Source organism: Agelaius tricolor, unplaced genomic scaffold (assembly GCF_023055355.1).
Source record: "Agelaius tricolor isolate 1412-34295 unplaced genomic scaffold, bAgeTri1.0.p SCAF_19, whole genome shotgun sequence".
Classification (NCBI taxonomy): Eukaryota; Metazoa; Chordata; class Aves; order Passeriformes; family Icteridae; genus Agelaius; species Agelaius tricolor.
This window is the reverse complement of record NW_027269279.1, coordinates 959,261-985,627: the sequence shown is the minus strand read 5'-3', so window position 1 is coordinate 985,627 and position 26,367 is coordinate 959,261. Positions and strand designations below refer to the sequence as shown.

At 59.4% G+C, this 26,367-nt stretch overlaps 3 protein-coding genes across 13 annotated transcripts in view; 2 read left to right on the top strand and 1 right to left on the bottom strand.

Annotated features, from left to right (window-relative positions):
• The window catches only part of GRID2IP (Grid2 interacting protein), a 41,509-nt gene extending 38,210 nt beyond the window's left edge, over nucleotides 1-3,299 (top strand). The window contains exons 23-25 of the mRNA XM_071444793.1: nucleotides 203-1,558; nucleotides 1,743-2,604; nucleotides 2,641-3,299. Of these exons, the coding sequence (XP_071300894.1) occupies nucleotides 203-274 (72 nt within the window). The 3' untranslated portion in view covers nucleotides 275-1,558; nucleotides 1,743-2,604; nucleotides 2,641-3,299. The remainder of the gene's footprint in view (nucleotides 1-202; nucleotides 1,559-1,742; nucleotides 2,605-2,640) is intronic.
• Nucleotides 3,300-5,515: 2,216 nt separating this feature from the next.
• On the top strand, nucleotides 5,516-23,173 carry SLC5A11 (solute carrier family 5 member 11). Its single transcript, XM_071444825.1, has 16 exons — nucleotides 5,516-5,969; nucleotides 9,619-9,786; nucleotides 10,558-10,629; nucleotides 11,165-11,269; nucleotides 11,415-11,474; nucleotides 11,838-11,942; nucleotides 13,698-13,803; nucleotides 14,818-14,898; nucleotides 15,352-15,557; nucleotides 16,280-16,415; nucleotides 16,691-16,798; nucleotides 17,058-17,208; nucleotides 18,008-18,176; nucleotides 18,249-18,464; nucleotides 20,168-20,300; nucleotides 21,548-23,173. The coding sequence occupies exons 2-16, from the start codon at nucleotides 9,655-9,657 to the stop codon at nucleotides 21,760-21,762; spliced, it is 1,995 nt and encodes a 664-aa protein (XP_071300926.1). The 5' UTR covers nucleotides 5,516-5,969; nucleotides 9,619-9,654; the 3' UTR covers nucleotides 21,763-23,173.
• Nucleotides 23,119-26,367, bottom strand: part of ARHGAP17 (Rho GTPase activating protein 17) — a 43,538-nt gene continuing 40,289 nt past the window's right edge. For 2 of the 11 annotated variants that reach the window (XM_071444806.1, XM_071444809.1), the window contains 2 exons: nucleotides 25,522-25,566; nucleotides 23,119-24,195 (listed from right to left, as the gene is read on the bottom strand). Coding sequence is in view for 6 of the 11 variants with exons in the window: in XM_071444809.1 (XP_071300910.1) it covers nucleotides 25,559-25,566 (8 nt within the window). In the remaining 5 variants the exon portion in view is untranslated. Of the gene's footprint in view, nucleotides 25,567-26,367 lie in introns of all 11 variants that reach the window. The other 9 variants (XM_071444807.1, XM_071444810.1, XM_071444803.1 and 6 more) reach the window with 5 other exon arrangements.

Sequence of the window (26,367 nt, the reverse complement as noted above, 5' to 3'; positions counted from 1 at the left end):
GGAAGGGACCTTAAAGATCACCCCATATTCCACCCCTGCCATGGCAGGGCCACCTCCCACTGTCCCAGGCTGCTCCCAGCCCTGTCCAGCCTGGCCTGGGGCACTGCCAGGGATCCAGGGGCAGCCCCAGCTGCTCTGGGCACCTGTGCCAGCACCCTTAACCTCCTCCTGCCCCCTGAGCACTGCCCTTTGTGTCCCACAGCGGGCTCTCAGTGATGTGCAGGTGGGCGAGAGCCAGCGCAGCCCCAGGATGGCCTCTCCCCTCGCCTGGTGACAGCCTGCAGCCACCTGAGGTGCAACAGTTCCTTGCCAACAAAGTGCAATTTGCTCCTGTCCAGCCTGGTTGTAAATACGCTGCTGCCTCCTGCTCCCAGCCAGCAGGGTCACGGACAGAGGGGTCGGGGCAGGCGGGCACCGAGACGGCACCGCAGGTGACAGAGGGTGACACAAAGACACAAAACCCTGCACTGGTCCTCACAGAGCTTCCTCAGCACCCTCCACCTCCAGGGGATCCCTGAGCCCGGGCTTTGTGTCCATCTGGTAAAACCCCGCTGCCCCACGGTCCCCAAACCCCTGTGACTGGCCCCAGCAGCCACTGGGGACCCTCCCCACACCCCATGGGCACTGCCCGAGCCTGGGGGCTCTGCCCAGGCCCCTTGGGCTGGGGGAGAGCCACGGAGCCCCTGGGCAGCCAGGGCAGCTCAGCAGGGAAAGGAGCAGGGGCATGAGCAGGAGGGAGGGCGCCTCCAGCTCCTCTGGGACCCTGAGGATGCTGCTGAGTCCTGTCCAGCCCCTCTCCAAGCCCTTCTGCCCTGGGGCAGAGCACAGGGGCTGGAGCTGCACCTGCCCAGAGGGGAACAGGGGAGCAGAGAGCCCTGGAGGTGGCCCAGAAGGTTCAGCTCCCCTCCCCTGGCAGCCAGGGGCAGTGGAAAGCAGCAGGAACCCTGCAGGACCCTTCTGGCACATCCCCGCGGTCCCGAGGACGGATCCGGTCTGATCCTTCCAGCTCACGGGTCCTTCCTGGCCCTCAGCTCCGCACAAAGCTGTGCCAGAGGCTGACAGGCCTTGAAACCCTCCCAAGAGAGCAACACCATCAGCACGAGGTTATTGGAGCTCGCCAGCAGACAGCCCTGAGCATTTCCGTGCCTCCTTGGAAAGCACAGAATCCCCGAGAGCCTGAACACGAGCAGGAGTCCCCTGCAGCCCCAGGTGCTGCTCTGGGGCACGGCAGGGGCAGTGGGGAGCAGGGCATCCCCCCGGAGGGGTTCTGAAGCTGATACAACAGCTGTCAGTCTGTCTGTGCATGTGGCACCCACCTGGGGACAGCGCTTGGGTCAGGGGTGCCTTTGGCAGAGCAGGGGAAGCAGCTGGGCTGGATGACCTTGGAGGGCTTCCCCAACCTGAATGAGTCCATGATCCTGGGAGCCCCTTTACTGTGGGACCAGTTTTCATGGGGGATATCCCAGGGAACTCCAGAAGTGTCCATGGCCACCTCCCGGTGTGCACACCCATCCTCCAGTGTGCACAGCCACCTCTTGATGTGCACACCCACCTTCCAGTGTGCACACCCACCCTCCAGTGTGCACAGCCACCTTCCAGATGTGCACACCCACCTTCCAGTGTGCACAGCCACCTTCCAGTGTGCACAGCCACCTTCCAGATGTGCACACCCACCTTCCAGTGTGCACAGCCACCTTCCAGATGTGCACACCCACCTTCCAGTGTGCACAGCCACCTTCCAGATGTGCACAGCCACCTCTTGATGTGCACATCCCTCTCTCACCATGCACACCCATCTCTTGATGTGCACACCCACCTTCCAGTGTGCACACCCATCCTCCAGTGTGCACAGCCACCTCCAGATGTGCACACCCACCCTCCAGTGTGCACAGCCACCTTCCAGATGTGCACACCCACCCTCCAGTGTGCACACCCACCTTCCAGTGTGCACAGCCCCTCCCGATGTGCATACCCCCCTCTCCCCGTGCCCGTCCCTCTGTCCCCATGGCCCGGGTGTCTCTCAGCTGCCCGGAGGCCCCTGGATCCCCCCGTTGTGCCCCCGGCAGGGAGGGACAGCGTTCCACGGCCGCCGCATGCGCCTGCGGGGGCTCTCGAGCTCTCCGTGCTTTGTGAGCATCCCCTCCGTGCAAACCCCACCCGTGGGAGTCCCTCTGGTCCCCTCCGTGTCCCTCTGTCCCCCTGTGTCCCTCCAGCCCCCCCGTGTCCCTCCAGCCCCACCCGTGTCCCTCTGTCCCCCGTGTCCCACTGTGCCCCCGTGTCCCACTGTGCTCCCGTGTCCCTCTGTCCCCCGTGTCCCTCTGTCCCCCCGTGTCCCTCTGTCCCTCTGTCCCCCCATGTCCCTCTGTCCCTCTGTCCCCCGTGTCCCTCTGTCCTCCCGTGTCTCTCTGTCCTCCCGTGTCTCTCTGTCCCCCGTGTCCCTCTGTCCTCCCGTGTCCCTCTGTCCTCCCGTGTCCCTCTGTCCTCCCGTGTCTCTCTGTCCCCTGTGTCCCTCCGTCTCCCGTGTCCCTCCAGTCCCTCCCGTGTCCCTCTGTCCCCCGTGTCCCTCTGTCCCCCATGTCCCTCCAGTCCCTCCCGTGTCCCTCTGTCCCCCGTGTCCCTCTGTCCCCCATGTCCCTCCAGTCCCCCCCGTGTCCCTCTGTCCCCCGTGTCCCTCTGTCCCCCGCAGCCAGCGCCGTGTAGGTCCCGCCTTCCCCCGAGGCCAGAGCAAGGGCTCCGTGTCCCGCAGCCGCCGCCGCCGCTCAAGGACACAATCACCGACCGGTGCATTATTTCCTTATTTACGGGAGACCTTACGACCCTCGGATCTCCGGGTTTTGGTATTTTTTTAAACCCTGCTGTAGAAAGTGAGGTATATTTTCACAAGTGTTCTCCGTTTATACAGCTTTAAGTGCCAGGTAGTTGTGGGTAGCCTTGTGTTCCCAGAGGTCCAGGACAGGCCCATGCTCCCTCTGCTCCTCTCTCCCTTTTGGATGTTGCACACTGCATTCCGTTGATTTTTTTTCCTTTTTTTTTTTAAAACATGTCCAATATTTAAATCACCAGAGATTCTTTTGAAACTGTCCTGACAGAAGATGCTGTACATAGATTTTGCTACATGTTGTAACTTTCTGAAATAGTTAGAACTCCAATCCCTTTGGTATTTTTATGTGAATATTTTCAAAGAGCCAGAACTTCTGGTGATATGATTTGATAAGGGGACGATGTATATTCACAGTTCAGTCTCTACCCAATGCCTATGTGCTATCCCTAAAATAAAGCTACTGCCTTCTGCCTCCTGACTGCACAGACTCTGTCTTCTGTCCAGAAGTGCTGCTGGTGATGGTGTCAGGGATTCTGCACCTTCTGCACTCGCTAACCCTGGCTCTGACACCCGCAGGCTCTCACCGGGCTGGGCTGGGGCTGGTGGGGAGAAGAACCTTCCTGCCCCACAGCATCCAGGCTGGAGGGATCCAAATGAGCGGCAAATTCTTAAAATAGTACGGATTTTTAACTGCAGCCTTCAGAAGAAAACATTTAGTGAACTGTATGAGCCAGTGAATTGTTTCCTTCTGAAAAAGAATTCTTGGCTGAGGCTGAGTTCACGTCCCGGGGCGGTTTATCTGCCGTGACCCTCGGAGCAGACAGACAGGAGCAGCTCCCTATCAGTGCTGTGCTTCAGCCGGTGCTCAGCAGCCCTGGCAGCTCCCCGGGGCTGGAGCAGCTCCGTGCAGAGCCACCCTCGGTGTCCCTGGCTGGGCACGTCACCGCCTGCCCTGGAGGCACCGACACCCCGGGAGCCGGAGATGCGCTCCAGGGAGCGGGGAGGGCGGGGCCGGTGACCTCCGAGGGCTCCGTGCAACCTGAGCCACCCTGAAATTCCATTTGAACTGCTCCGACCCCTCCTGCCCCCGGGGACCGGCCCAGCGCGGCTGCCACAGCTGCAGTGCCGGGCTGGGCCCATAAAGCAGCAGGAATGGTGTCCCAGAGCCCCATAAAACCATCAGGAATGGTGTCCCAGAGCCCCCATTCCCCATGTCCCAGGCTGAGCACATAAAGCAGCAGGAATAATGCCCAGAGCCCCATCCCTGAGTCCATAAACCAACAGGAATGGTGTCCCAGAGCCCCATAAAGCAGCAGGAACGGTGTCCCAGAGCCCCATCCCCATGTCTCACACAGCACCCACACCATTCCCTGCACACCCCCCTCTCCTGGGCTCTGGTAACTTTTCTGCAGCTGTGAGGTCATTCCTGCCCAGATCAGCACCTCTGAGCCTCACTCAGGGTTCCAGGGTCAGCCCTGACCATGGGATCATCCTCACAGGAAAGCCTGGCCTTGGGAAGGAAACACCAGCTCGGGCAGGAGCACAGCCCTGGCTGCTCCTGCTCCACGGGTGCCACTTCCATCCTCTGGCAAGCACTGGGAAATGGTGTCCCTGGAAATCCCAGCTTCCACTCCAAACCTCAGGGGATTTGGGGATTTTGTTCTTTTGTGCAAGAAACAGAGGGGAGAAAGAGCTCAGAGAGGAAATGAGCAGCTTGGGCACAGCCAGGGTGGATCACAGCTGGGCACATTGGTACCAGGCAAAGTGGAACCACCTGGGAACCTCCCTATAAGTACCTCGATTGTGGCTTGCAGGTCCATGATCTGTAATTCCTCTCCAGGTGCTATGAAGGATGCCAAAGGACAAAGAAGGAGCTCAGCTTCAGGCTGGGAGGGTGGTAAGTCAGGGGGAAAAAGGTGGCACAGACTGGGAGGCAGCACGGGACACCTGGTGCTGCATTTGCGGCCCTTGAGGATCCACCTTCAGGAAAAATTGGGGTTTCCACATTGTAGCAGATCAAATGAATGCCTCTCCAATTGCAAGATTCAAAGAGCTACAGTTGTGTTCATCAGAGCTGTGACTGGGAAACAATGAGGTAAAACACAGACATGGAATTTAATGGAATCATCAAGTCTGTACTGGAAGGGACTTTGAAGATCATCCACCCCTAACCCCTACCATGGGCAGGGACACCCTCCCCTGTCCCAGGCTGCTCCAAGCCCTGTCTGTCCAACCTGGCCTTGGACATTCCCAGGGATGGAGCAGCCACAGTTTCTCCTGTGCCAGGGCCTCTCCACCCTCACAGGGAAGAATTTATTCCCAATATCCCGGCTAACCCTGCCCCTAGCAGGTTCAAGTGCCCTTAGTGGGTCACCTGCAGGAAAATCCCTGCTGGTAACTTCAAGGCTGGGAGAAGGATTGGGCTCGTGAGGGCACAGTGCCCATTCTCCATCCACCCTCCAGGCTCGTGGGTCACCTGACCAGCAAGGGGCTCCTCAGCAGCGCTGCTGGGATCTGGGCACCCCAGTTCTGGGGATTTCTGAGCTGCTCCTGCCACGGTCACCGTGCTGTGAGGTCCCTTCCAGCATCACTCTCTGTGTGTTTTGGCCCCGATGGTTTGTCAGGGTTTTCAGGCAGATGATGCTGAAGACAAACCTCCAGCCTGTTGCCAGAGAGGGACTCGGTTCTGGGATTAACCTCCAGGCTCAGCAGTGCTACCAACCCCAGCCCACGGCCGGATCCTGCGCCCTGCGAGGCTCAGGCACAAACACTGACACAGGACAGGCTGTCAGCTCCTCCCTGTGCCACGGGCTGTCAGCTCCAGAGGACACCAGCCCTGATTTTTTATTGTTCTGTGTGCCTCGCATAGAGCACAGATTGCTTAAGAGAATGGCACTCCGTGGAGTTTGACCCGGGAGCCCTGATAGTGAAAATAATGCACTTCTCACCAGAGCCACGGGAGACCAAAAGAGTAACTTCGGTCAATTAGTTTAACTTTGACTATAAATATTCCTTCTCATCCCTTGTGACCCTGTTAACAGCTCCGCTGGCAAACCCCGATTCTCTGGCAATATTTAAGCTGCCTGTCAGTTGGCAGAGCCCTGCTGGTGCCCGGCGCGGGGAGCAGAATAAGACCCAGCTGAGCGCAGTAAGTTCCCTTTCAGTTCTACCTCGAGTCGGGAGCTCCGTCGGGTTCGGGGAGCTCTGCCGGGCCGCCCTGGGCCCCCGCGGGCCGTGCTGGCCGCAGGAGGCGGACGGAGCTGGGGATGCTTTAAAATCCCCCCCGAGGAGGCACCGGGAGCCGCGGAGCCTCGGAGCCACGTGGGCTGCGCTGCTGTTGATACAGCGCCGGCCGAGCGCTTCATTCCCATGCCACGGCTGTCCCTGCTCACAATCTCTGGCGAGGAAAGCGCCGCCGCCTGTGCCAGGCACCGGGGGACAGCGGGCTGTGAGCGGAATGCACAACACGGGCAAAATTTCCACTGGGCCGCGGCCGAGCCGGGATCCGGGAGCCCGCGGCGGGAGGGGCCCTTGCCTGCCCCGGGAGGAGCCGGAGCGGCACCTGCGGCAGCCCGGGAGTGTCCCTGCCCTCCGTGCGGGGCATCCGCCATCCCTGCCCTCCGTGTCCGTGCCCCTGCCCTCCCTGCGGGGCATCCGCCATCCCTGCCCTCCGTGCGGGGCATCCGCCCTCCCTGCCCGTGCCCCTGCCCTCCGTGCCCTCCCTGAGGGGCATCCGCCATCCCTGCCTGTGCCCGGGCAGGGAGGGCACCTGCCTCCGGGTGGGACAGACAGACACGGCTGTCCCCCGTGTGCACACCTCTGGGAGGGACAGACAGAGCTGTCCCCCTGTCCGACCCGTACGGAAGGACAGACAGCCGCAGCGCTGTCCCCCTGTCCGACCCGTACGGAAGGACAGACAGCCGCAGCGCTGTCCCCCTGTCCGACCCGTACGGAAGGACAGACAGCCGCAGCGCTGTCCCCCTGTCCGACCCGTACGGAAGGACAGACAGCCGCAGCGCTGTCCCCCTGTCCGACCCGTACGGAAGGACAGACAGCCGCAGCGCTGTCCCCCTGTCCAACACCTCTGGAAGGACAGACAGCCGCAGCGCTGTCCCCCTGTCCAACACCTCTGGAAGGACAGACAGCCGCAGCGCTGTCCCCCTGTCCGACCCGTACGGAAGGACAGACAGCCGCAGCGCTGTCCCGCCCCGGCTCAGCCCCGCTCTCCCCTCGCTGTGCGCGGCTCCGCAGCTCCGGCCGAGCCCCGGTGCTCCCTGCGGGTCGCTCCCGGCCCAGGAGATTCCCCGATGCCGGGTTCGGTGCCGTTCTGGGACTCTGCTCCGGGGGGCCGGGCTGGAAGGAGCCGGGGGAGCCGGAGGTGTGGAGCAGGGTGAGCGGCTTCCCAGGCTGCCATACCAAACCCTGTTTGTCCTTCCCTAGTCAGGGGCTGGGCGTGCCAGTAAAAACTCAGCAGCGGCCAAGACACATTGGCCTTAAAGAGGTGAGAGAGCAGCGCTCTGGCCATCAGAGCATCCCTGCCAGGAGGGAGCAGGGATCCAGGGGGATCCAGGGGCTCATAAAGCATGGAGAAGGCTCTGCTGAGTGTCCCCAGGGCCAGCCTGGTGCTGGGACCACTGCCCTCAAGCAGATCACGGCTCCCTACCAGCTCTGATCACGAGGTGATGGAGGCTGCAGGGCCAGGATGCAGCTCCCAGCTGTGGGAGGCAGTGCTGGGATGGGTCCTGCCCTGGGAACTCCTAATTTATTGCCCGACCTTTGGTAAAGGGATGAGCCCAGGGGTGTGCAGGACACAGGGCAGCCCTTGCCCTCCTCAGCCTGCAGCTCCTGCATCCTCCATCTCCTGCCCCTGTGCTCTCCTGGCTCACTCCCCTGGGCAGCCCTTGCTTATCCTCCAGCTCCTCCATCCTCCATCTCCTGCCCCTGTGCTCTCCTGGCTCACTCCCCTGAGCAGCCCTTGCTTATCCTCCAGCTCCTCCATCCTCCATCTCCTGCCCCTGTGCTCTCCTGGCTCACTCCCCTGAGCAGTCCTTGCCCTCCTCCATCCTCCAACTCTTCCATCCTCCAGCTCCTCACTCTGTGCTCTCCTGGCTCACTCCCCTGAGCAGCCCTTGCTTATCCCCCAGCTCCTCCATCCTCCAGCTCCTCACTCTGTGCTCTCCGGGCTCACCCCCAGGGCAGCCCCATGGTGCCACCAGGGCAGGAGCGTGGTTGGTCACGCTCTGGGTGAGTCCCCAGGCCCCAGGTGAGCTGAGGGCAGGCCCAGCTCAGCCCCACACCTGTTCAGGGCTGTTGTGGGACCCGTGGGACAGGAGGCTGCCCCGGGCTGGCTTTGCTGCCCTGGGCTCAGAGGCAGAACTCGTCTGACAGCTCGTGATCCGAGCGTCCGTGCCGGCTGTCCCGGCGCCCTCGCCACACCTCCTGCAGCCTTCTGGCAGGGACAGCCTATAAGTGTCCCCTGACAAGTGCAGGAGAGGCCAAAGGAGCCGGCCAGACGTGCAGGAAGGGAAGCAGCAGGCACCTGGCCCAGGTGTGCAGTGACAGCAGGGCTGGCCTGGCTGCGGGGCTGTGACTGCTCCTCCTGGGAACCCTCCTCAGCTCAGCAGGGTAAGGAGCATCCCAAACCCGCCCTGGGCAGGGTCAGGAGCGTCCCAAACCCAAACCCGCTCTGGGCAGGGTAAGGAGCATCCCAAACCCAAACCCGCCCTGGGCAGGGTAAGGAGCATCCCAAACCCGCCCTGGGCAGGGTCAGGAGCATCCCAAACCCGCCCTGGGCAGGGTAAGGAGCGTCCCAAACCCAAACCCGCCCTGGGCAGGGTAAGGAGCGTCCCAAACCCGCCCTGGGCAGGGTAAGGAGCATCCCAAACCCACTCTGGGCAGGGTAAGGAGCATCCCAAACCCAAACCCGCCCTGGGCAGGGTAAGGAGCGTCCCAGACCCGCTCTGGGCAGGGTCAGGAGCATCCCAAACCTGCTCCGTGCAGCCCCCAGGCTCCTTGGGGACTGACTGTGGCCACTGCTGAGCCAGGGACAGCCCAGGTGGCCTTGGCTGCCTCTCACCTCCTGTCCTGCTCTCAAAGTGTGCCTGAGCTGAGGCAAGGAGGAAATGGGAAGGAATTAATTCATTTGCATTAATCCAAACACCTGACCAAGCTCCCTGCCTGGAGTTCATCCTGCCCCTTCTGCCAGGGGCAGCTCCAGGGAGCCCTTCCAGGGATCCCACAGTGCTGCCACACCTCAGTTGGGTGTTTCTGGAGAAGAAAATGGGTTTTTGTACTCCTTGGTTGTCAGTCTCTGCTCCTGACAAGGAGCAGGGGACAGTTTCCAGCTCAGGAGGAGACCCAAGTGCTCTGTACAGGCTTGGAGCTCTTGCTGTGGCAAAGGAGGAAAATGCCAGCACTGCTGGGGCCGTTCATGTGCCACCACTCCCTGCTGGCTTGTGAGGGACCCGTTTGTGGCAGCAGCTCCTCACTGGGGCCAGTCCTGCCCTGCTGCCACCTGGGCCCCCAGGCTGTAACCCCAGCTCTGCTCCTTCCCTCTGCCTGCTCCAGCTGCTTTCACCTCCTCTCTAAGGCCCCCATTTCTCACCAGTCAGAAACCAGCAGGAGATCCAGCAGCCCAGCTGGCAGCATCTCCCCATCACAGCAAGACACTCATGGATGGGGCAAATGCCAGGGACTGGAGCCTGCCCAGAGCTCTGGCAGCACCTCAGCACCCTGAGCTCCTCACACCAGCCCCACCTGCCCAGGGCTTTCCCTGGCCACCCCCCATCCTTCCACAGGTGTGTGCAGCAGGCCGGCGGCGTGCCCAGGCAGCCATGGAGCCCAGCAGCGTGCCCCCAGCCTCTGTGACCCCCTCGTGGGACGTGTTCCCCCAGCAGACCCTGGAGCCCGTGGACATCGCTGTGCTCGTGCTCTATTTCCTCTTCGTGCTGGCCGTGGGGCTCTGGGTGAGCAGAGCCCTCTAGAACTCCCCGGTGTGCTGATGAACGGGGCTGCTCTGCCTGGGATTGGGCTGCTTTCCACTGCACTCAACAGCTGCAGGGGGCAGTTTGCAGGTCCTTGTCCTCTCCCCAGCCTGGGAAGTGCCCTCACTGTCCCTGGGGAATGCCCAGGCCTGTGTTAGCCAGGGTTTGAGAACCCTGGTGAGGAAGAGGCTGTCTGAGCACAAACTGTTGCTAACAATGATGTTTTGTTCATCCAGGAAGGAACTGCTGCCCTATCAATCACCTGTGCTTGTCCACAGGGGTCCTGACAGCAGATTCCTTAAATTATTAGCATTGTCTATATATAATTAGGGCAGAAGGACATCCTTTGGCATGGCTTTTGTGGCAGCCTGGCTGTCGGGAGGCAGAGGGGAATAGCTGCTCCCTTTGGATGTGGTGCACAGCTCAGAGCGTTGCAGGGACCATCTCTGGGGCAGGGGGAGTCGCATGTGCAATGCCCAGCATTCCTCCTGGGTGCTCCTGACACCCAGGCATTCTGCAGTTCTTGCCCAGAACTGCTTCCCTTCCTTTCTGACCCGGAGGGATGGGTTTGCTCCTTCCATCAGGGTGCGAGGTGATGGAAAGCTGCCCTAGGGCTCAGGGCACTCCCTGGGCCCGGGATCTCCAGCAGCCAGTGTCCCTCAGGAAAAGCCTTCTGTTGCAGCTGGGGGCAGCTCGGGGGCTGTGCAGGGCAGCCCTGGCGAGCCCTGAGCCCGTGCCCCCGTGTGCCCGCAGTCCATGTGGAAGACGCAGCGCAGCACCGTCAAGGGCTATTTCCTCGCCGGGGGACAGATGGTCTGGTGGCCTGTGAGTAGCCCTGTCCCCCTGCCCACGGCCCTCTGCCACCCCAGCACTGCTGCTGGGGCACTGTCCATGCCTCCAAACGGGAACAAACAGCCAAAGGTTCCTCCTGTGCTTTGCCAGTCTCGTGTTGGGGAGGCTCAGCCCAATGCCCCACAAAACCTGGCTGCTCCTGGAGGTTTCCACTGTTCCCTGGGGGTCCCCAGCACGGCCACAGCTCTGTGCTGAGCCTGTGCTGGCTGGGCTGGGCTGGTCCCTCAGCAGTGCTGATGCCAGAACCTGACATTTCCACCTGCTCCCCCCACCTTCCCTGCTCACCCACAAGAATTGGATGCTTTGCAAGCAGGATGGTCCTGAGCACAAGTGGGCAGTGAATGGGGAAAGAGGCTGGAGAGAGGTGCCAAGGCCACTGACCCTGTAGGGAAAAGAAGAAGGGGGCAGAGGCTGACGAGGATTGCTCTGTGTCCTCTGCAGCCAGGAGCGGGGACAGTTCCCTGTGCCCCCCGTGCCAGGGCCAGAGCTGGTTCCTCCCTTTCCCCAGGTGGGCGCATCCCTGTTTGCCAGCAACGTGGGCAGCGGGCACTTCATTGGCCTGGCGGGCTCGGGAGCTGCCTCGGGCATTGCAGCCACAGCCTACGAGTGGAACGTGAGTGGGCACGGGGGGCTGAGCCTCCCTGCCCTCCCTGCGGGCTCAGCCTGCTCCTGCTGCGGGGCTGGCAGTGCCCAGCTCTGGGGACACTGCCCCAGCCCAGCCTGGAGCCCCTCTGACCCAACCCTTCCCTTCCTGGCAGGGGATGTTCTGTGTGCTGGTGCTGGCCTGGCTCTTCCTGCCCATCTACATTGCCTCGGGGGTAGGTGGGGATGGATGGATATGGGATGGATATGGGATGGATATGGGATGGATGGATGGGCTCCCTCCACTGCTCCTGGCGCTGTTCCCCTGCCCTGGCTGGGGTGGCAGAGCTGCTGGCAGGGGCTCAGGCTGCCCCCAGCCCCTGGCAATGGGCAGAGTCCCCCCAAGCACAGGGTTGGGCACTCACAGTTGATGGAGAGCCCTGTGCAGCATCGCAGCAGAGCCAAACCCCAGCCCAGGGCAGCCCCTCCTGCTCCTGTCCCACTGCAAACACCCCCAGAGATCCATGGGGAGCCCCTGGCAGCTCTGGGGGTGCCCCAGGGACTGTCCCCCCCTTCCCTCACTGCCTGTCCCTCTGTAGGTTACGACCATGCCAGAGTATTTGCAGAGGCGTTTTGGAGGCAAAAGAATTCAGATATTCCTGGCCGTTCTCTACTTGTTCATCTACATCTTCACCAAAATATCTGTAAGTAGGAAAAAGAAAAGAAAAAGGGAAATGGATTGGGTTGAATTCACTTTGGAAATGTGTGCTGAGCAGTGAGGCTGAGAAACGCAAGGAGTGGCTGTGCCTGGATGAGCAGAGAAGGGTTTGTGATCAAAAGGAAGGGGACTCCCAAGGAAGAGAGACTCTGTTTTTTTGAGGACCTACACAAAAAGGAGTGGCTTCTCTTTCTTTGCTCAGCTGGCACCTGAATGCTTGTGACACCAGGAGGGAAAGCTCGTGGCAGTGTCCTGAGCAGTAGTCCATGGACAGTGGGGCTGGCAGGGGGATGTGCTGGCTGTTAGATTTTGCACCCCTGGCAGCTCCCCCAGCTTCTCCCCTTTGCACGTTGATTGCCTGTGCAGACACAGGTGCTGTTATGGCAGGATGGAGAGGCTGGGACAGGGCTGGAAGAGAAGTCTTCATTCCTTTATTGCACCTGTTTGAATAAATAACTGAATGAAGCCTTGCACAACAGCCTGGTGGCTGTTCATTAACTGGAACAGACAGATCCCTGCTGGGGTTTTTCCTGTCCTGGGGGGGAACACAGTGTCTGACCCTGCCTCTGAACCTCCCAAAACTTCTGACAGAGGCTTGGGGTGCCAGGACACGGGGAATGGCTTCCAGTGCCAGAGGGCAGGGCTGGGTGGGGAATTGGGCAGGAATTCTTCCTGGGAGAGAAGTGAGGCACGGGGTGCCCAGAGCAGCTGTGGATCCCTGGCAGTGCCCAAGGCCAGGCTGGACAGGGCTTGGAGCACCCCGAGAGGTGTCCCTGCCATGGCAGGGGGGGAATGGAATGGGATTTAAGGTCCCTTCCCACCCAAAGCACTCCAGGGTTGTGTGGGATGGATGTGAGTGCTGGGGAAGGCTCAGCTTCTCCTCTGGATCAAATGGAATGAATCCATTTCCACCTGTGGGAACGTCTGAGGGCAGCTCCTGTGCTCAGGGTGTTCTACCCCTGCCTGCCCTCCCTGGGCCTGTCCTGGAGCTCTCCCATCCCATTTTCAGCTGCTGCAGAGCAGGTTGGGCAGGGCTGGCCCAGCCCTGGGGCCATTGTGCTGCTGGTCCCCCTGTCCCCATGGCAGCAGGGACAATTCAGGGGGGTTTGCAGGGCAGATTCCCCAGGCCCTGCCCAGCCTGGCTCCCCCACCCCGAGCTGGGCAAGGAGAGGAGCTCACCCCAGCCTCTGTCCCAGGGCTGGGCACGTCCCTGCTCATGGCACCCCTGCCATCCATCCCCTGGCTGTCCCCGCTGGGAGCAGCAGCAGTGACCAATGGCTGAGGAGGGGTCCTGGGGCTGGGAGCATGAACAAACCGGGCTGGTCCCAGGAAAGGGGGGAATGGGAATGTGCACACTGGGAGGGGCTGGTGGTGCTGTCCTGCAGTGTGTGACAGGGCCGGGGCTGTCCCTGAAATGTGTGACAGTGACTGTGCTGTCCCTGCAGTGTGTGTCTGTCACTGTTCTGTCCCCCCAGTGTGTCACTGTCACTCTGCTGTCCCCAGTGTGTCACTGTCACTGTTCTGTCCCCTCAGTGTGTCACTGTCACTCTGCTGTCCCCGCACTGTGTCACTGTCACTGTTCTGTCCCCACAGTGTGTCACTGTCACTCTGCTGTCCCTGCAGTGTCACTGTCACTCTGCTGTCCCCGCACTGTGTCACTGTCACTCTGCTGTCCCTGCAGTGTGTGTCTGTCACTGTTCTGTCCCCACAGTGTGTCACTGTCACTCTGCTGTCCCCGCAGGTGGACATGTACGCCGGGGCCCTGTTCATCCAGCAGGCCCTGCACTGGGACCTGTACATCGCCGTGGCCGGGCTGCTGGCCATCACTGCTGTGTACACCGTGTCTGGTGGGTGCTGGGGACACTCCTGCACTGACCTCACCCTGCCCCAGACCCTGCACTGACCCTGCACTGACCAGCACCGATCCTGCCCCTGACATGCACTGATCCTACCTGAGACCCTGCCACTGCCCCTGCTCTGTCCAGCCCCTGCCCCAGACCCTGCACTGCCCCTGCCCTGTCCAGACCCTGCACTGCCCCAGTCCTGCCTACCCAGCTGAGACATCCAAGTGCCCCAGGCCAGGCTGGACACTGGGGCTGGAGCACCCTGGGACAGTGGGAGGTGTCCCTGCCATGGCAGGGGTGGCACTGGGTGGGCTCTGAGCTCCCTTCCCACCCAAGCCATTCCAGGACTCCATGGTTCATGCCATGCACCATGTCCAGCCTGGTTTTGCCGTGAGTGTGGACGTTGGGGTGGGAAGACAATAGAAAATTCACCTTTTTAGGAAGAATTGCCAGGTGAGGGTGAGCGAATGCTCCTCAGAGGCTGCCTCAGGTGGGTGCAGGTCTGCTGTGCCTCAAGGAGAAGCCCTGCAGGGCATTCCCAGGGTACATTTCCCCTGTTTCCCCGGAGGTGTGAGGGATTTGCAGCACAATGAGCCGTGTAATGCAGAAAGACTCCAGGCTTGGATGCCCTTTCAGGGCTTAGGAGTGGCCAAATGGAAAAGAGCCACACAGAAACCCCAGGCAAATAAAGGTTATTCCTTTCCCACTGCTCACCCCCAGTGATGTAAAATCACAATTCCCTTTTTTCCCTCTCCTCCTTTTTTACAGCTTGGGCTTTGTTTTAAAACTTTTCCACGTATTTCCCGTAGAACTGCTCCTGCTTTTGGCCTGTAGTGACAAAAGGGTGACTCATGATGAGTCAGATCCTGAGGAATTGCAGAGTGCCTCTGGGCCAGGCTGCCCCCAGCACGGGCAGAGCCCCCAGCCCGGCCGGGGCTGGGTTTGTGCTCAGGAGCCTGTGCAGGGTGTGTGGTGCTGTGCAGAACGAGCCCAGCTGAGCCCAGGTGTGCCCTGCAGGTGGCCTGGCAGCTGTGATCTACACGGATGCCCTGCAGACCCTCATCATGCTCATCGGGGCCCTGTCCCTCATGGTCTTCAGTGAGTGCTTCCCTGGGCCTCTGTCGCTTGCACTGGGACAGAAACCTCATCACGTTAAACCCTGGGGAGAAATGCTTCTCTGGGAGGGTGGGAACCCTGGCACAGGGTGCCCAGAGCAGCTGTGGGTGCCCCTGGATCCCTGGCAGTGCCCCAGGCCAGGCTGGACACTGGGGCTGGGAGCCCCTGGGGCAGTGGGAGGTGTCCCTGCCATGGCAGGGGTGGGATGGGATGGATTTTGGGGTCCCTCCCAAGCCAAACCGTGGCAGGGTTTTGTGATTCCACAGGAGGGGCAGCACCTGCTGCAGTGTCTGCCCTTCCCCAGCCCCCTGGGAGAATCAAGAGCTGCTGATTGTTTAGGAATGCTCCTGGAGCATCCCCCGCAGCGGCCCAGAGGCTGCAATCAGGGTCCTGGCCCGGGGGGATGCACTAACAGCTTCTCATGACCCGTTCCAGGTTTCATTGAAGTCGGTGGCCTTGAAGGTTTGCAGGCAAAATACTTCGGTGCCATCCCCAGCATCCGTCAGGAGAACAGCAGCTGTGGGCTGCCCAGGGCCGATGCCTTCCACATCTTCAGGGACCCTGTCAGCTCTGACCTGCCCTGGCCAGGAGTCCTGGTGGGAATGACCATCCCCTCCCTGTGGTACTGGTGCACAGACCAGGTGGGTGCCATTGCAAACCTGGGGGCTGCCACCTCACCTGGACTGATTTTCTGAGGGGGATCATCAGTAAAATCTCATTTGACCATCAGCAAAATCAGATCTAATCAAATCAGACCTAAAGAAGGAAATCTTGGTATGCACAACTAAATATTAGTAATCCTCTCCGTGGAAGAGGGGGTAAGAACGCGTTTGTGTGTTAATCCCAGTCTATAAAGAAGTCTTTTGTTTGTTTGTTTGCTTTTTAACTTGATCCTCAGTTCCTCGTGAACCACCTGGGAATTTCTTCTCTCACCTTTCCCGGGTCTGGCTCTCCTCCCTCCCAGGTTCCCCCTCAGAGCCCTCAAACCCCTCCTGCTGCCCCAGCTGTGCCCTCCTGCTCTCTTATTGAACTCTGCCCACTCCAGCCCTGTCCTGCTCCTTGGCCAGGCTCCTCCACAGGGCCAGGGAAGTGCCCAGAGCAGGGAGAATGGACAGCCCTGGGCATGGGTAGGTGAGGGTCCGGCCCTGCGGTACAGAGCGCTCCCAGCTGGGCTGGAAGGGCACAGAGCAGTGCCTGTGTTTCTGAAAGGAGCCAGGATGCAGAGCAAGGGCTCCAGAGCACAGCCGGGCCCTGTGATCACCCTCTGAGACCTGCAGAGTTCACTGGAGATCAAAGTCAGGAGGATCCATCCCAGCCAGCCCCTGCTGCTGGCAGCCAACCAGAGCCATTCCTTCATTCCTAGGTCATTGTTCAGAGGTCCCTCGCTGCCAAAAACCTCTCCCACGCCAAAGGAGGCTCCTTGATGACCTCCTACTTGAAGATTTTGCCCCTCTTTATGATGGTAATGCCAGGCATGATCAGCCGGGTGCTGTTCCCAGGTAAGTGCTGGGGGAGGGATCTCGGAGCTCTCCCCGCTGCCCAGGGCTGGGGAAGCCTTTCCTGGTCAGCTGGGAGCTTCCAAGGCACCAATGCCCCACACGTGGAGAAATGTCCTTCCAGGCAGGAGCTGGATGCTGCCAGAGCAGCCCCAGCCGTGCCTGGGCTGGGCTGGCCCAGAGCCCCAGGCTCTGCCTCAGAGAGCGACTGAGAGCAGAGGAGGCTGCTCAGGGACCCTGCTGCGCTGCTGCCTCTCACTGCCCGCTGCTTCTTCCAGACCTGGTGGCTTGTGCAGACCCAGAAATTTGCCAAAAAATCTGCGGCAACCCCTCTGGCTGCTCTGATATTGCGTACCCCAAGCTGGTGTTGGAGCTCCTGCCTGTAGGTAAGGGCCTGGTGATGGCTCTGGCATGGTGGGGCTGGCACGTGGCAGCCACAGGCGCCTGGGAGGGGGGCTCAGAGAGGCCAAGGGCCTGGCACTGCCATTTAGAGGGGTTTGTGTGGGATGAAGCTGCCATTGCCATTTTGAATTGGAGCTAAAACCAGTTTTAAAAGTCTGTTCTACCCACAGGAGACCTGGAGGCCACCCTGCAGTGGAGCCTCTGAGGGTTCCTCAGGGTGGCTCTGCCTCTCCTTGTTGCCAGGGCTCAGGGGCCTGATGATGTCGGTGATGATAGCAGCCCTCATGTCCTCCCTGACTTCCATCTTCAACAGCTCCAGCACCATCTTCACCATGGACCTCTGGAAGCACCTCCGGCCTCGCTGCTCCGAGTGGGAGCTGATGGTCGTGGGCAGGTGGGCACAGCTGGGCAGAGCCTGGTGCTGGGCACAGCTGGGCACAGCTGGGATGGGCAGAGCCTGGTGCCAGGCACAGCTGGGCAGGGCTGGGCAGAGCCTGGTGCCAGGCACAGCTGGGATGGGCAGAGCCTGGTGCCAGGCACAGCTGGGATAGGCTGGGCAGAGCCTGGTGCCAGGCACAGCTGGGAACAGCTGGATGGGCAGAGCCTGGTGCCAGGCACAGCTGGGATGGGCAGAGCCTGGTGCCAGGCACAGCCCCTGAGGTGGCACCACCTGCCCAGCTCAGGCAGGACTGCAGCAGAGGCTTTAGGGCTGTGGGACACCTTGGCCACCCTGAGCAACAGGAGAAGCAGGGCCTTGTGGTGTTGTGAGGTCCCCAGGACGGGGTGAGAGATGAGAATTCCGTCCTCCATGTTCTCAGATGGCTGATTTATTATTTTGTGATATTATATTTTATTAAAGAATGCTATACTCAAACTATTCCAAAGAAAGAGAAAGGATACATCAAAAGGCTTAACAAGAATGATAGTGAGAGCTTGTGACTGACTCAGAGTCTGACACAGCTGATGGTGACTGGTGATGAATTAGGAACAATTCACATGGAACCAATCCAAGATGCACCTGTTGGTAAAGCATCTCCAGCCCACATTCCCAAGCAATCAGATCATTATTGTTTTCATTCTTTTCTGAGGCCTCTCAGCTTCCCAGGAGAAAATGCTGGGCCAGGAGGGTTTTTCAGAAGATCTCACGGTGGCAGGGCCAGAGCTCACAGGAGGGGCCTCTGTGTGTCCCGCAGGGTGTTTGTGCTGCTGCTGACCGTGGTGTCCATCCTGTGGATCCCTCTGGTGCAGGCTGGCCAGGGTGGGCAGCTCTTCATCTACATCCAGTCCATCAGCTCCTACCTGCAGCCGCCCGTGGCCGTGGTCTTCATCCTGGGCTGCTTCTGGAGGAGAGCCAACGAGAAGGTACCGGGCTGTGCTGGCCCTGCAGCCCTGCTGGGCGCTGCCGCAGCGCTGAGCCCTCCCTTGCCTCCCCAGGGCGCGTTCTGGGGGCTGCTGCTGGGGCTGCTGCTGGGTGGGGTGCGCCTGGTGCTGGATTTCATCTACCCCGAGCCGCGCTGCGGGCAGCCCGACGGCCGGCCCGGCGTGGTCAGGCACATGCACTACCTCTACTTCTCCATGGTGCTGGGGGCCACCACCAGCCTCACCGTGCTCCTGGTCAGCCTGGCCACCGAGCCCCCGGCCCCACAACAGGTGTGTGCGTGTCCCCTCTGTGCGTGTCCCCTGCGCGTGTCCCCTGTGTGTCCCCTGTGCGTGTTCCCTCAGCCCTCGATGCCTCCCTGGGTGCCCCTCGCTGCATCCCGGGGGGAAGCAGCTGCAGATGGGAGCCCTGCTCATTGCTGGGTGTGGGCACACCTGGGGCACTGAGCCCTCCTCTGCTGCAGCCCCTTTGCTGCTCCCTCTGCTCTGGGGCCCATAAATCCCACCCTGGACACTGGTCCACAGTAGATTGCACCAGGAGCTGCTGTTGAGTTCAAGGGTGTGTGTTCCATCCATGACAAATTGGCCTTTTCCCCCTCTATTTCCCAAGAAATTCCAGGTCTGGGTCATCTTTACCAGCTCTCTTACTAACTTAGCAAGGGCACATTTTTACTCACAGGAGGAGAAGCCCAGTGCAGGGAGCACCTCTCCCCTGGAGCAGTTTGTGCTCCTGTGGCTGTTTTCTGTAGGTGTCCTGGTGCTGAGGCTGCAGGAAGGCCCTGAGGGCAGAAAGGAGGGGCAGGGGGACTGCAGAGCTCACACAGCAGCTCATGCTATTGCTCCAGGCCAGGACTAACCCTGAACCCAGAAATGCCCAGCAAGGGAGGTGCCTGCAGGTGTCTGATCAGCCCAGGGCTCACCTGCCCTCCCTGTAACAGCTTCTCCTCATCTCCAACCTGAATCTTTCCAGCTTTGTGTGGTGCTCATCCCTCTCTATCCACACTGCCATTGAGAACATCCCTCTATAATGAATCCTTTAGATATTTGAAGAAAATAACCCCTATTTCCCACCTGCTGTCTCTCAGCATCCCCACTTCAAGCCAGCCCTCCCTGGCCACAATTTCTGTTTCATTTTGCCCCTCCCTGACCTGTCTGTGCCCAGGGACAGTCCTGCACAGAGCTGTCCCCTCAGCACAGACCTCACAGACTCATCTTTGGGGCTGGAGGCCAAGCAGGAGCTGCCCAGAGGATCTAGCCCCGGCAGAGTCTGCAGAGCTGCCCAGGGCAGGGGGGGATTCTGGGTGCTCTGAGCCCCCATGTGGCTCCTGAGCAGCCCTCATGTGGCTCCTGAGCAGCTCCCTTGGTGCCAGTGGGTGCTGAGCAGCCCCCTTGGTGCCCAGCAGTGCTGAGCAGCCCCCATGTGGCTCCTGAGCAGCTCCCTTGGTGCCCAGTGGGTTCTGAGCAGCTCCCTTGGTGCCCAGTGGGTTCTGAGCAGCTCCCTTGGTGCCCAGAGGTGCTGAGCAGCTCCCTTGGTGCCAGTGGGTGCTGAGCAGCTCCCTTGGTGCCCAGTGGGTGCTGAGCAGCTCCCTTGGTGCCAGTGGGTGCTGAGCAGCTCCCTTGGTGCCCAGTGGGTGCTGAGCAGCTCCCTTGGTGCCCAGAGGTGCTGAGCAGCTCCCTTGGTGCCAGTGGCTCCTGAGCAGCCCCCTTGGTGCCCAGTGGGTGCTGAGCAGCCCCCATGTGGCTCCTGAGCAGCCCCCTTGGTGCCCAGTGGGTGCTGAGCAGCCCCCTTGGTGCCAGTGGGTGCTGAGCAGCCCCCTTGGTGCCCAGTGGGTGCTGAGCAGCCCCCTTGGTGCCCAGTGGGTGCTGAGCAGCCCCCTTGGTGACAGTGGGTGCTGAGCAGCCCCCTTGGTGACAGTGGGTGCTGAGCAGCTCCCTTGGTGCCCAGTGGGTGCTGAGCAGCCCCCTTGGTGCCACAGATCCACCGGCTGACCTGGTTCACCCGCGGGGATGCCCCGGCCGGGCAGGAGCTGGCAGCAGCCGGGCCTGGCCCCGCCAAGGAGCAGCTGGAGCTGAGCCCCGCTCCTGAGAGCGGCCCTGAGCCCAGCAAAGGTCAGTGACCACAGCCCCGGGGGCTCCCAACGGCCTGCAGGACAGGGAACCTTAGAGCTCCTTCCTCTGGAGCTCTGGAGATTCGGGGTGTGCTGAGAGAATGGCAGAATTAAAGACCAGAGAATGGGCTGAGCTGGAGGGACCCCCAGGATCAGCCAGCCCAGCCCTGGCCCTGCCCAGACCCCCAACAACCCCACCCTGGGCATCCCTGGAGAGCTCTCCAAGCCCTCCTGGAGCTCCGGCAGCCTCGGGGCTGTGCCCATTCCCTGGGGAGCCTGGGCAGTGCCAGCACCCTCGGGGGGAGAACCTTGCCCTGAAATCCATCCCAAACCCCCTGGCCCAGCTCCAGCCATGTCCCAGAGCAGAGCTGGGAGCTGCCCCTCGGGAGGAGCTGCAGGGCACAGTGAGCTCTGACCTCCATCTCCTCTCATCCAGGGCCAAAAAGGCTTTACCTGACATTGCACCTAAGCAGGAGCTCAGTTTCTTTTCCAGCTCTGGGTGGCATTACAGAAGCTTCAAACAAAGGAGCTGGGTGGGATACGGAGCCATGGCCGCTGTCCCATGGCTGGTGCTGTGGCACCTGCTCCCAGAACTGGCTGGAAAAGGGGAGGGTGGAGGAAGACACAAAAATGTTGATGAAATTCCCTCTCTGTTTTGCAGCAGTGTTCTCTGATCAGCTCTAGCAGCAGGGAGAGCCCTGGCAGAGCAGTGAGGGAGGATGTGCACGTTTTAAAGCTCGTGCATGTTTTAAAGCTCGAGCCTGTCAGGATTGGGCACAGGCCTGTGCAGAGCTGCCCGTGCATTGCAGCCAGGATTCCCTCCCCTGTTTGTGCCAGGCTCAGCCCTGTTTGGTACCGTGTCAGCTTTGCTGCTGTCCCTTTGGGCTGTGACAGGCTGTGGTGAATTAGGGAGTCACGGTGCAGCTCCCCTGGGACACCAGCGTTGCCTTCCAGCATTAATGATGTGCCCCGAGGCTGTGGGGAGTCCAGGCTCCAGGTGTGGCAGGGATGGGCTGGAGCAGCGCTCACCCGGGGGCACCAAGCAGCTTCAGCTCGGGTTTGGGGTTTGGGTTATTATCGTGACCATGGCTGCTGGGAGAGCAGGAGCTGAGCTCAGAGCTGCAGGGAGGATGGACCTGGTGCTGCAGGGGTGCCAGTGCAGAGTGCTCCGTGAGTGAGCCCAGGGCTGTGTGTGTGCACCACACCCTGCACTGCAGCACCAGGCTCCTTTCCCATCTCCTGTTGCAGGTGCAGCCGAGGCCAAGGGCAGCTCCAAGCTGCTGAGCACTGTGCTGTGGCTCTGTGGCATGGAGCGCAGGCAGGAGGGGGCTGAGAGCCTGCCCAGGGCTGAGCCCCTGCCCGTGGCGTCCCTGGAGGAGGAGCCCCTGGTGAAGCACATCCTCAACATCAACCTGCTGCTCTGTGTGTGTGCTGGGGTCTTCCTCTGGGCCTACTTCGCATAGCCAGGGGGAGGCTGGGCACACACCATCAGCTAATCCTAACTGGTGTAAATATTAATGATTAGCAGAGGGTTAATGTAATTCTTAATGCTTTCTAAATTTTATTTCTTTATTTAAGACATTTTAAAGACGTAATATTTTCCTTATTTCTAATGGGGGCCTGGCTGTGCCTGGGCCGAGCGCTTGGCACTGGCACTGTCAGACCCCACCTGGCACCAACCAGCTGAGGAAGGTTGGTTTGGTTATTTTAAATATTTAATTTTGCTCTTTGGCCTTAGAGCACTGCCTGGAATTCAGGAAGCCTGGAATCTCTTCCTATTTATGCCTCTATAACCAGCTACAACCACTTGGGTCCCCTTTGGTTCAGCTCCTCTGGCCTTGGGGGACAGCAGTGACCCCTCGAGTGCCCAGAGCAGAGCCAAGGGCTGTTCTCTGGGCTCTGCTGTGCCTCTGGCTCAGCTGGGCCCGTTCAGCTCCTTCCCTGTGTGCAGTGGGTGCTGCTGGCCCTGTCTGGGAGCTCTGGCTGAGGTACCACCACTGGCACTCCAATGGCAGCACCAGCACCAGCATGGAAACTGCCCCACAGCTGCTGCTGGGGCACCTGCAGGACCTACACCAGCAAAACCACCAGGTGTGCCAGGACAGGGGTGCCCAGGGCCAGCCCCTGATGGCCTGGGCACCCAGAGCCCTTCTGGGAGTGCCTCAGTGGAGAGCCCTGGGCTGGGCACCATCCCTGGCCCTGGCCCTGGGCACCGTCCCTGGCCCTGGGCCTCATGCAGCTGCAGAGAAACATTAAAGAGTGAGATTTGGTCCCTGCCTGCCTGGAGTCCGTGGGACTGGGGGGCTGCCAAGACCTCTGGGCCCCATGGCCAGGTTGGAGGAGGCTCCTCCTGGAGCCCCTCAGCTGCTCTGGCTCCCTGCTCCCCTCCCCAGATCTCAATAAACACTGCAGGGTCATAGCAAAGCTCACCCCCAGAGCTGGCAGGAGCACCTGGAAACCTGCAGCAGCCCACAGAGTCAGGAACTGCTCCTCTTAAACCACAGAAAGGGAATTGGTCTGGGGGAACCTTTCTGAGCCTGTGAAACGCTGCTGGAACCCCTGGGGGAGAGAGGCACTGACAGTCTGGGGGATAAACATCAAAATCACAGGACGGGGGCCTGTGGCTCTTCAAACTGAATCTGCAGTTACAAAGATTTGTTACAGGGCTGCTGTGGTGACAGAGGAAGGTCTCACAGTGCTCCCACTGAGGTCCTTAAGGGAAAACCAAGCTGAGCAGTCAGGGACTCCACAGTGCAGGGGAGTGCTGTGACCTTCAGGACCCAGTGGAAGCCACAAAACTAGAATAAAGATGCCTTAAGTTGACAAAAAACAATCTTTAATTTTATAAATGTTCACTCAACTTCTGAATCCAAACAGCTGTTTCAAAGTTCTTTCAAAATTCAACCGTTTTCAACAAAAGCACAAACCCCATTTCCACGGTTTCCTCGTGAAACAGTTGCCAGTTGCACATGAACAAAGCAGGTTAATACAAATAACTATGAAATCAGGGTAAGTACTGCTCCTAAGTAGCAATGAAATGATTAAAGAGACAGAAGTTCCTCCTACAGCACGACAGTCCTTCAAGGCACTGGATGCATCCACAGTTCCACAGGTGACTGAGAACCAGCAGTCACCACCAGCACTGGGGCAGGGTTTGGTTCATGGCTTGAGGGGAATCTGCAGCAAATCCGAGAGGGAATGTCCCCTGGGAGAGAGGGAAGGTCCCTTGGGAGAAAGGTCCCTTGGGAGGCAGCTCCTGGGACGGGCTAAGAACTACAAAGAACCTCTAACGGTGCCGTGAGGATTATTTCCCTAATACAGACATGCACTTTAAATAACTAATAACGTTCTGCTTCTTATTCTTTTGGAATTTCTGCTCATACCACCTGTATCAGCACTGACCACGCTTCCTAGGCGAGTTCCTGTAGGAATTCATTCCTTCCATCCAAGAGTTTGAAAACCGTTGTCCAGACCCAGATCATTAAACTTCTTCTGAGGGCGAAACCTGGCCAAAGGCTGGGCTCCGTTTTCTGAGAGGTCTGCTCCAAGCTGGGCCAGCCTGGAGCTGGGTGTGGTGGAGGCCCCAGCTGTGCCCAGCTGTGCCCAGCTGTGCCCTGCTGGCAGAAGAAGCCTTTCCCTGGAAGGTCTGGGGGTTTCCCCCCGCAGGAGCGGGAAGGGGCGCAGAGCGCGGGGTCACAGCGCCGTGCTCTCCGTGTCATTGTCAATGTCCAGCAGCAGGTGGGTGTGCAGCTCTCTGCCCAGCTCTGCAGGAGGCTCTGGAGGAGGGTTTGCAAGTGGCTCTGGAATACTGGAATTAGAGTCTGCACAAAAAGGGAACAGCAGTTTAGCAGCCGGGCCAGGGCCAGCTCACTGAGTCGGGGCTTCCTGGGCATCTCCTTGGGCAGAGAAGGGAGAGAAAAGATCAATGAAGGCTCTGGGAACTGAGCTGGCCCCTGGGGCACGCAGTGCTGAGCCCAAGTGAACAGCTCAGACTGCTCCTCCTACACAGCCTGGGCCAGGCCTGGGCAGGAACACAAACCCACTCCTTCCTGAAGGAGGGACGACACCGAGCCTGGTTTAGGGTCAGATTCCCCAATGCCCCTGAGAGCTACTCTGGACTTTCATGTCAAAACACTCAGCAAAATAATCTGGCACCCAAATCATCCACCAGGGAACACCACCTGTGACTCTGAGAAGCAACAGGAACAAGGATGGTGTCAGAAGGAGGCAGAAGTTCTTTACACCAAGTGCAGATTAAACCTCTCTCCTGTGTGAACAGGGCATGCCATGGTCTTTGCCTCTTCTGAGGAGAGAAGGATTTTATTCAAGGTGTCAAAAAAGGATCTCTGCTGCATCTCTGGTGACTGACTTCCCTGGCAGCTGGAATTATCAGACCAGAAAAATCCCCAGCAGCTCAAAAAAGGGTGACTGAAAATCTTGTCAGGATTTTGGAAAGCTGATTTACAATGTGCCATGACATCCCTTACTGCAGTCCAGCAGCTGCTCCACATAGGAAATAATTTAGATCACTTAGATCAACAAAAAATCCAAATAAATGCCTTGTTTTCAAGCACAGGAGGTGCAAACAGGCATCCTAGAGAGACTGGGACTCGTAACTCAAGCATGAAAACCTGAAGTTAACCCAGAAGTTACTGCAGAAAAGCTCAAGTTGAAGGTTTCTGAGCTAAAAGACCTGGAGGAGGGGAAGGCAGCCCCTGAGCCCCCCCAGCCTGCAGGGATTTGGGATCCTGCAGAGAGCAGCTGCCATCCCACCCTGCTCTGGCCTGGCATGAGCAGGAGCTTCAGCCACAGGACCCCAGGACGGTTTGGGCTGGAAGGGACCGTAAATCCCATCCCACCCCACCCTCTGCACGGGCAGGGACACTGCCAGCAGCCTGAGCCCCTGGAGCAGCCGCTCTGGAGGCCGTGACACGGGGAGGGAGCGCTGGTGGCACAGGACAGGGCACAGCGGCAGCCCCTGCACGAACACGGCAGCTCTGGGTGTGTGCACAGACACAGCACGAGGTGAGCGTGGCCAGACACACCAGGAGCTTCACATTCTGCTCTCCAGGGCTTAGTGGGTTAATGGAGCAGGGCAGCCCCTCTCTGGCCATGCCGGGGACACACACAGCAGGGCACTGGGGGGGTTAGTAGTTAGCACACACATCATTAGCAATTAGCAATTAGCAACAGTGTCGGCCAATCAGGGGCCTGTTCCTTACCACTGCACTTGCCAATACAGTTCCTACTGAATGCTGGTCAAACATCTGGATTATTTAATAAAACCTTTGATTAGAATATTCTAGGGCTTCTTACTCGAACACCATAAATAGAATTTGAGGCATTACTAAAGCCCAGTACATGGACAAAGGAGTTAATAGTGTCCTGAGGACAGCTCAGGATTCCTGTTCAGGGATCATTATGAGGTTTGCAGGCACCTTAATTTTGTTCCCTCATTCCACTTGTTAAGGTTCAAATTAAAACCAGCAGCTGCACGTTGTGAATTAGTGAGTCTGTAAGTGCTTGTATGTGCAGGTGTGAATATTAGAGCAGACACTCTTATGTGACAGGTGGTGGTGTTAATTCAGATTATTAATGCTTTAAAAACACATTGATCTGGAAAAGGTGGATGCTTTAGCACGGAGTGTACTGCTGGAGGTGAGCCTGGGTGTCACTTCAATCCTCCCAATGGGATTTTAGCTGAATGACCTGGATCTTCTAGGTCCCTTCACCAGTTTTGGAGAGAATCCTCCCTCAGCAGCTTTCCCTTCCCAGTTTTCCTGCATGGCAGCTCTCACGCTGTGTTTACAGCACACACCTGGGCCAATCTGCTCTGCTTTGCAGCCCCCTCTGGCAGGTGCCTGCCGTGCCCAATTCTAATGAAACAGCCCCAGCTGGATGTTAATTACAAGAGAAGGATTTCTCCCATTACACTGGGGTAAAACAAACCCTCCCTGTCTGCTGTCATTGAAGCAATTTCCTCAGAACCAGGAAAACCCTAAAATGAAAATAAATATGGTCAAACTGTGAAACACTTGGAAATTTAGATTAAGTCTTTCCTTAGTTTG

Bases quoted from the DNA above. Each gene is read 5' to 3' on its own strand.
- SLC5A11 (XM_071444825.1), top strand. From the start codon at position 9,655: ATGGAGCCCAGCAGCGTGCCCCCAGCCTCTGTGACCCCCTCGTGGGAC. The intron at 16,799-17,057 runs GTAAGGGCCTGG...CCTTGTTGCCAG, and splicing joins GTTGGAGCTCCTGCCTGTAG to GGCTCAGGGGCCTGATGATG. The intron at 20,301-21,547 runs GTCAGTGACCAC...CTCCTGTTGCAG, and splicing joins CGGCCCTGAGCCCAGCAAAG to GTGCAGCCGAGGCCAAGGGC.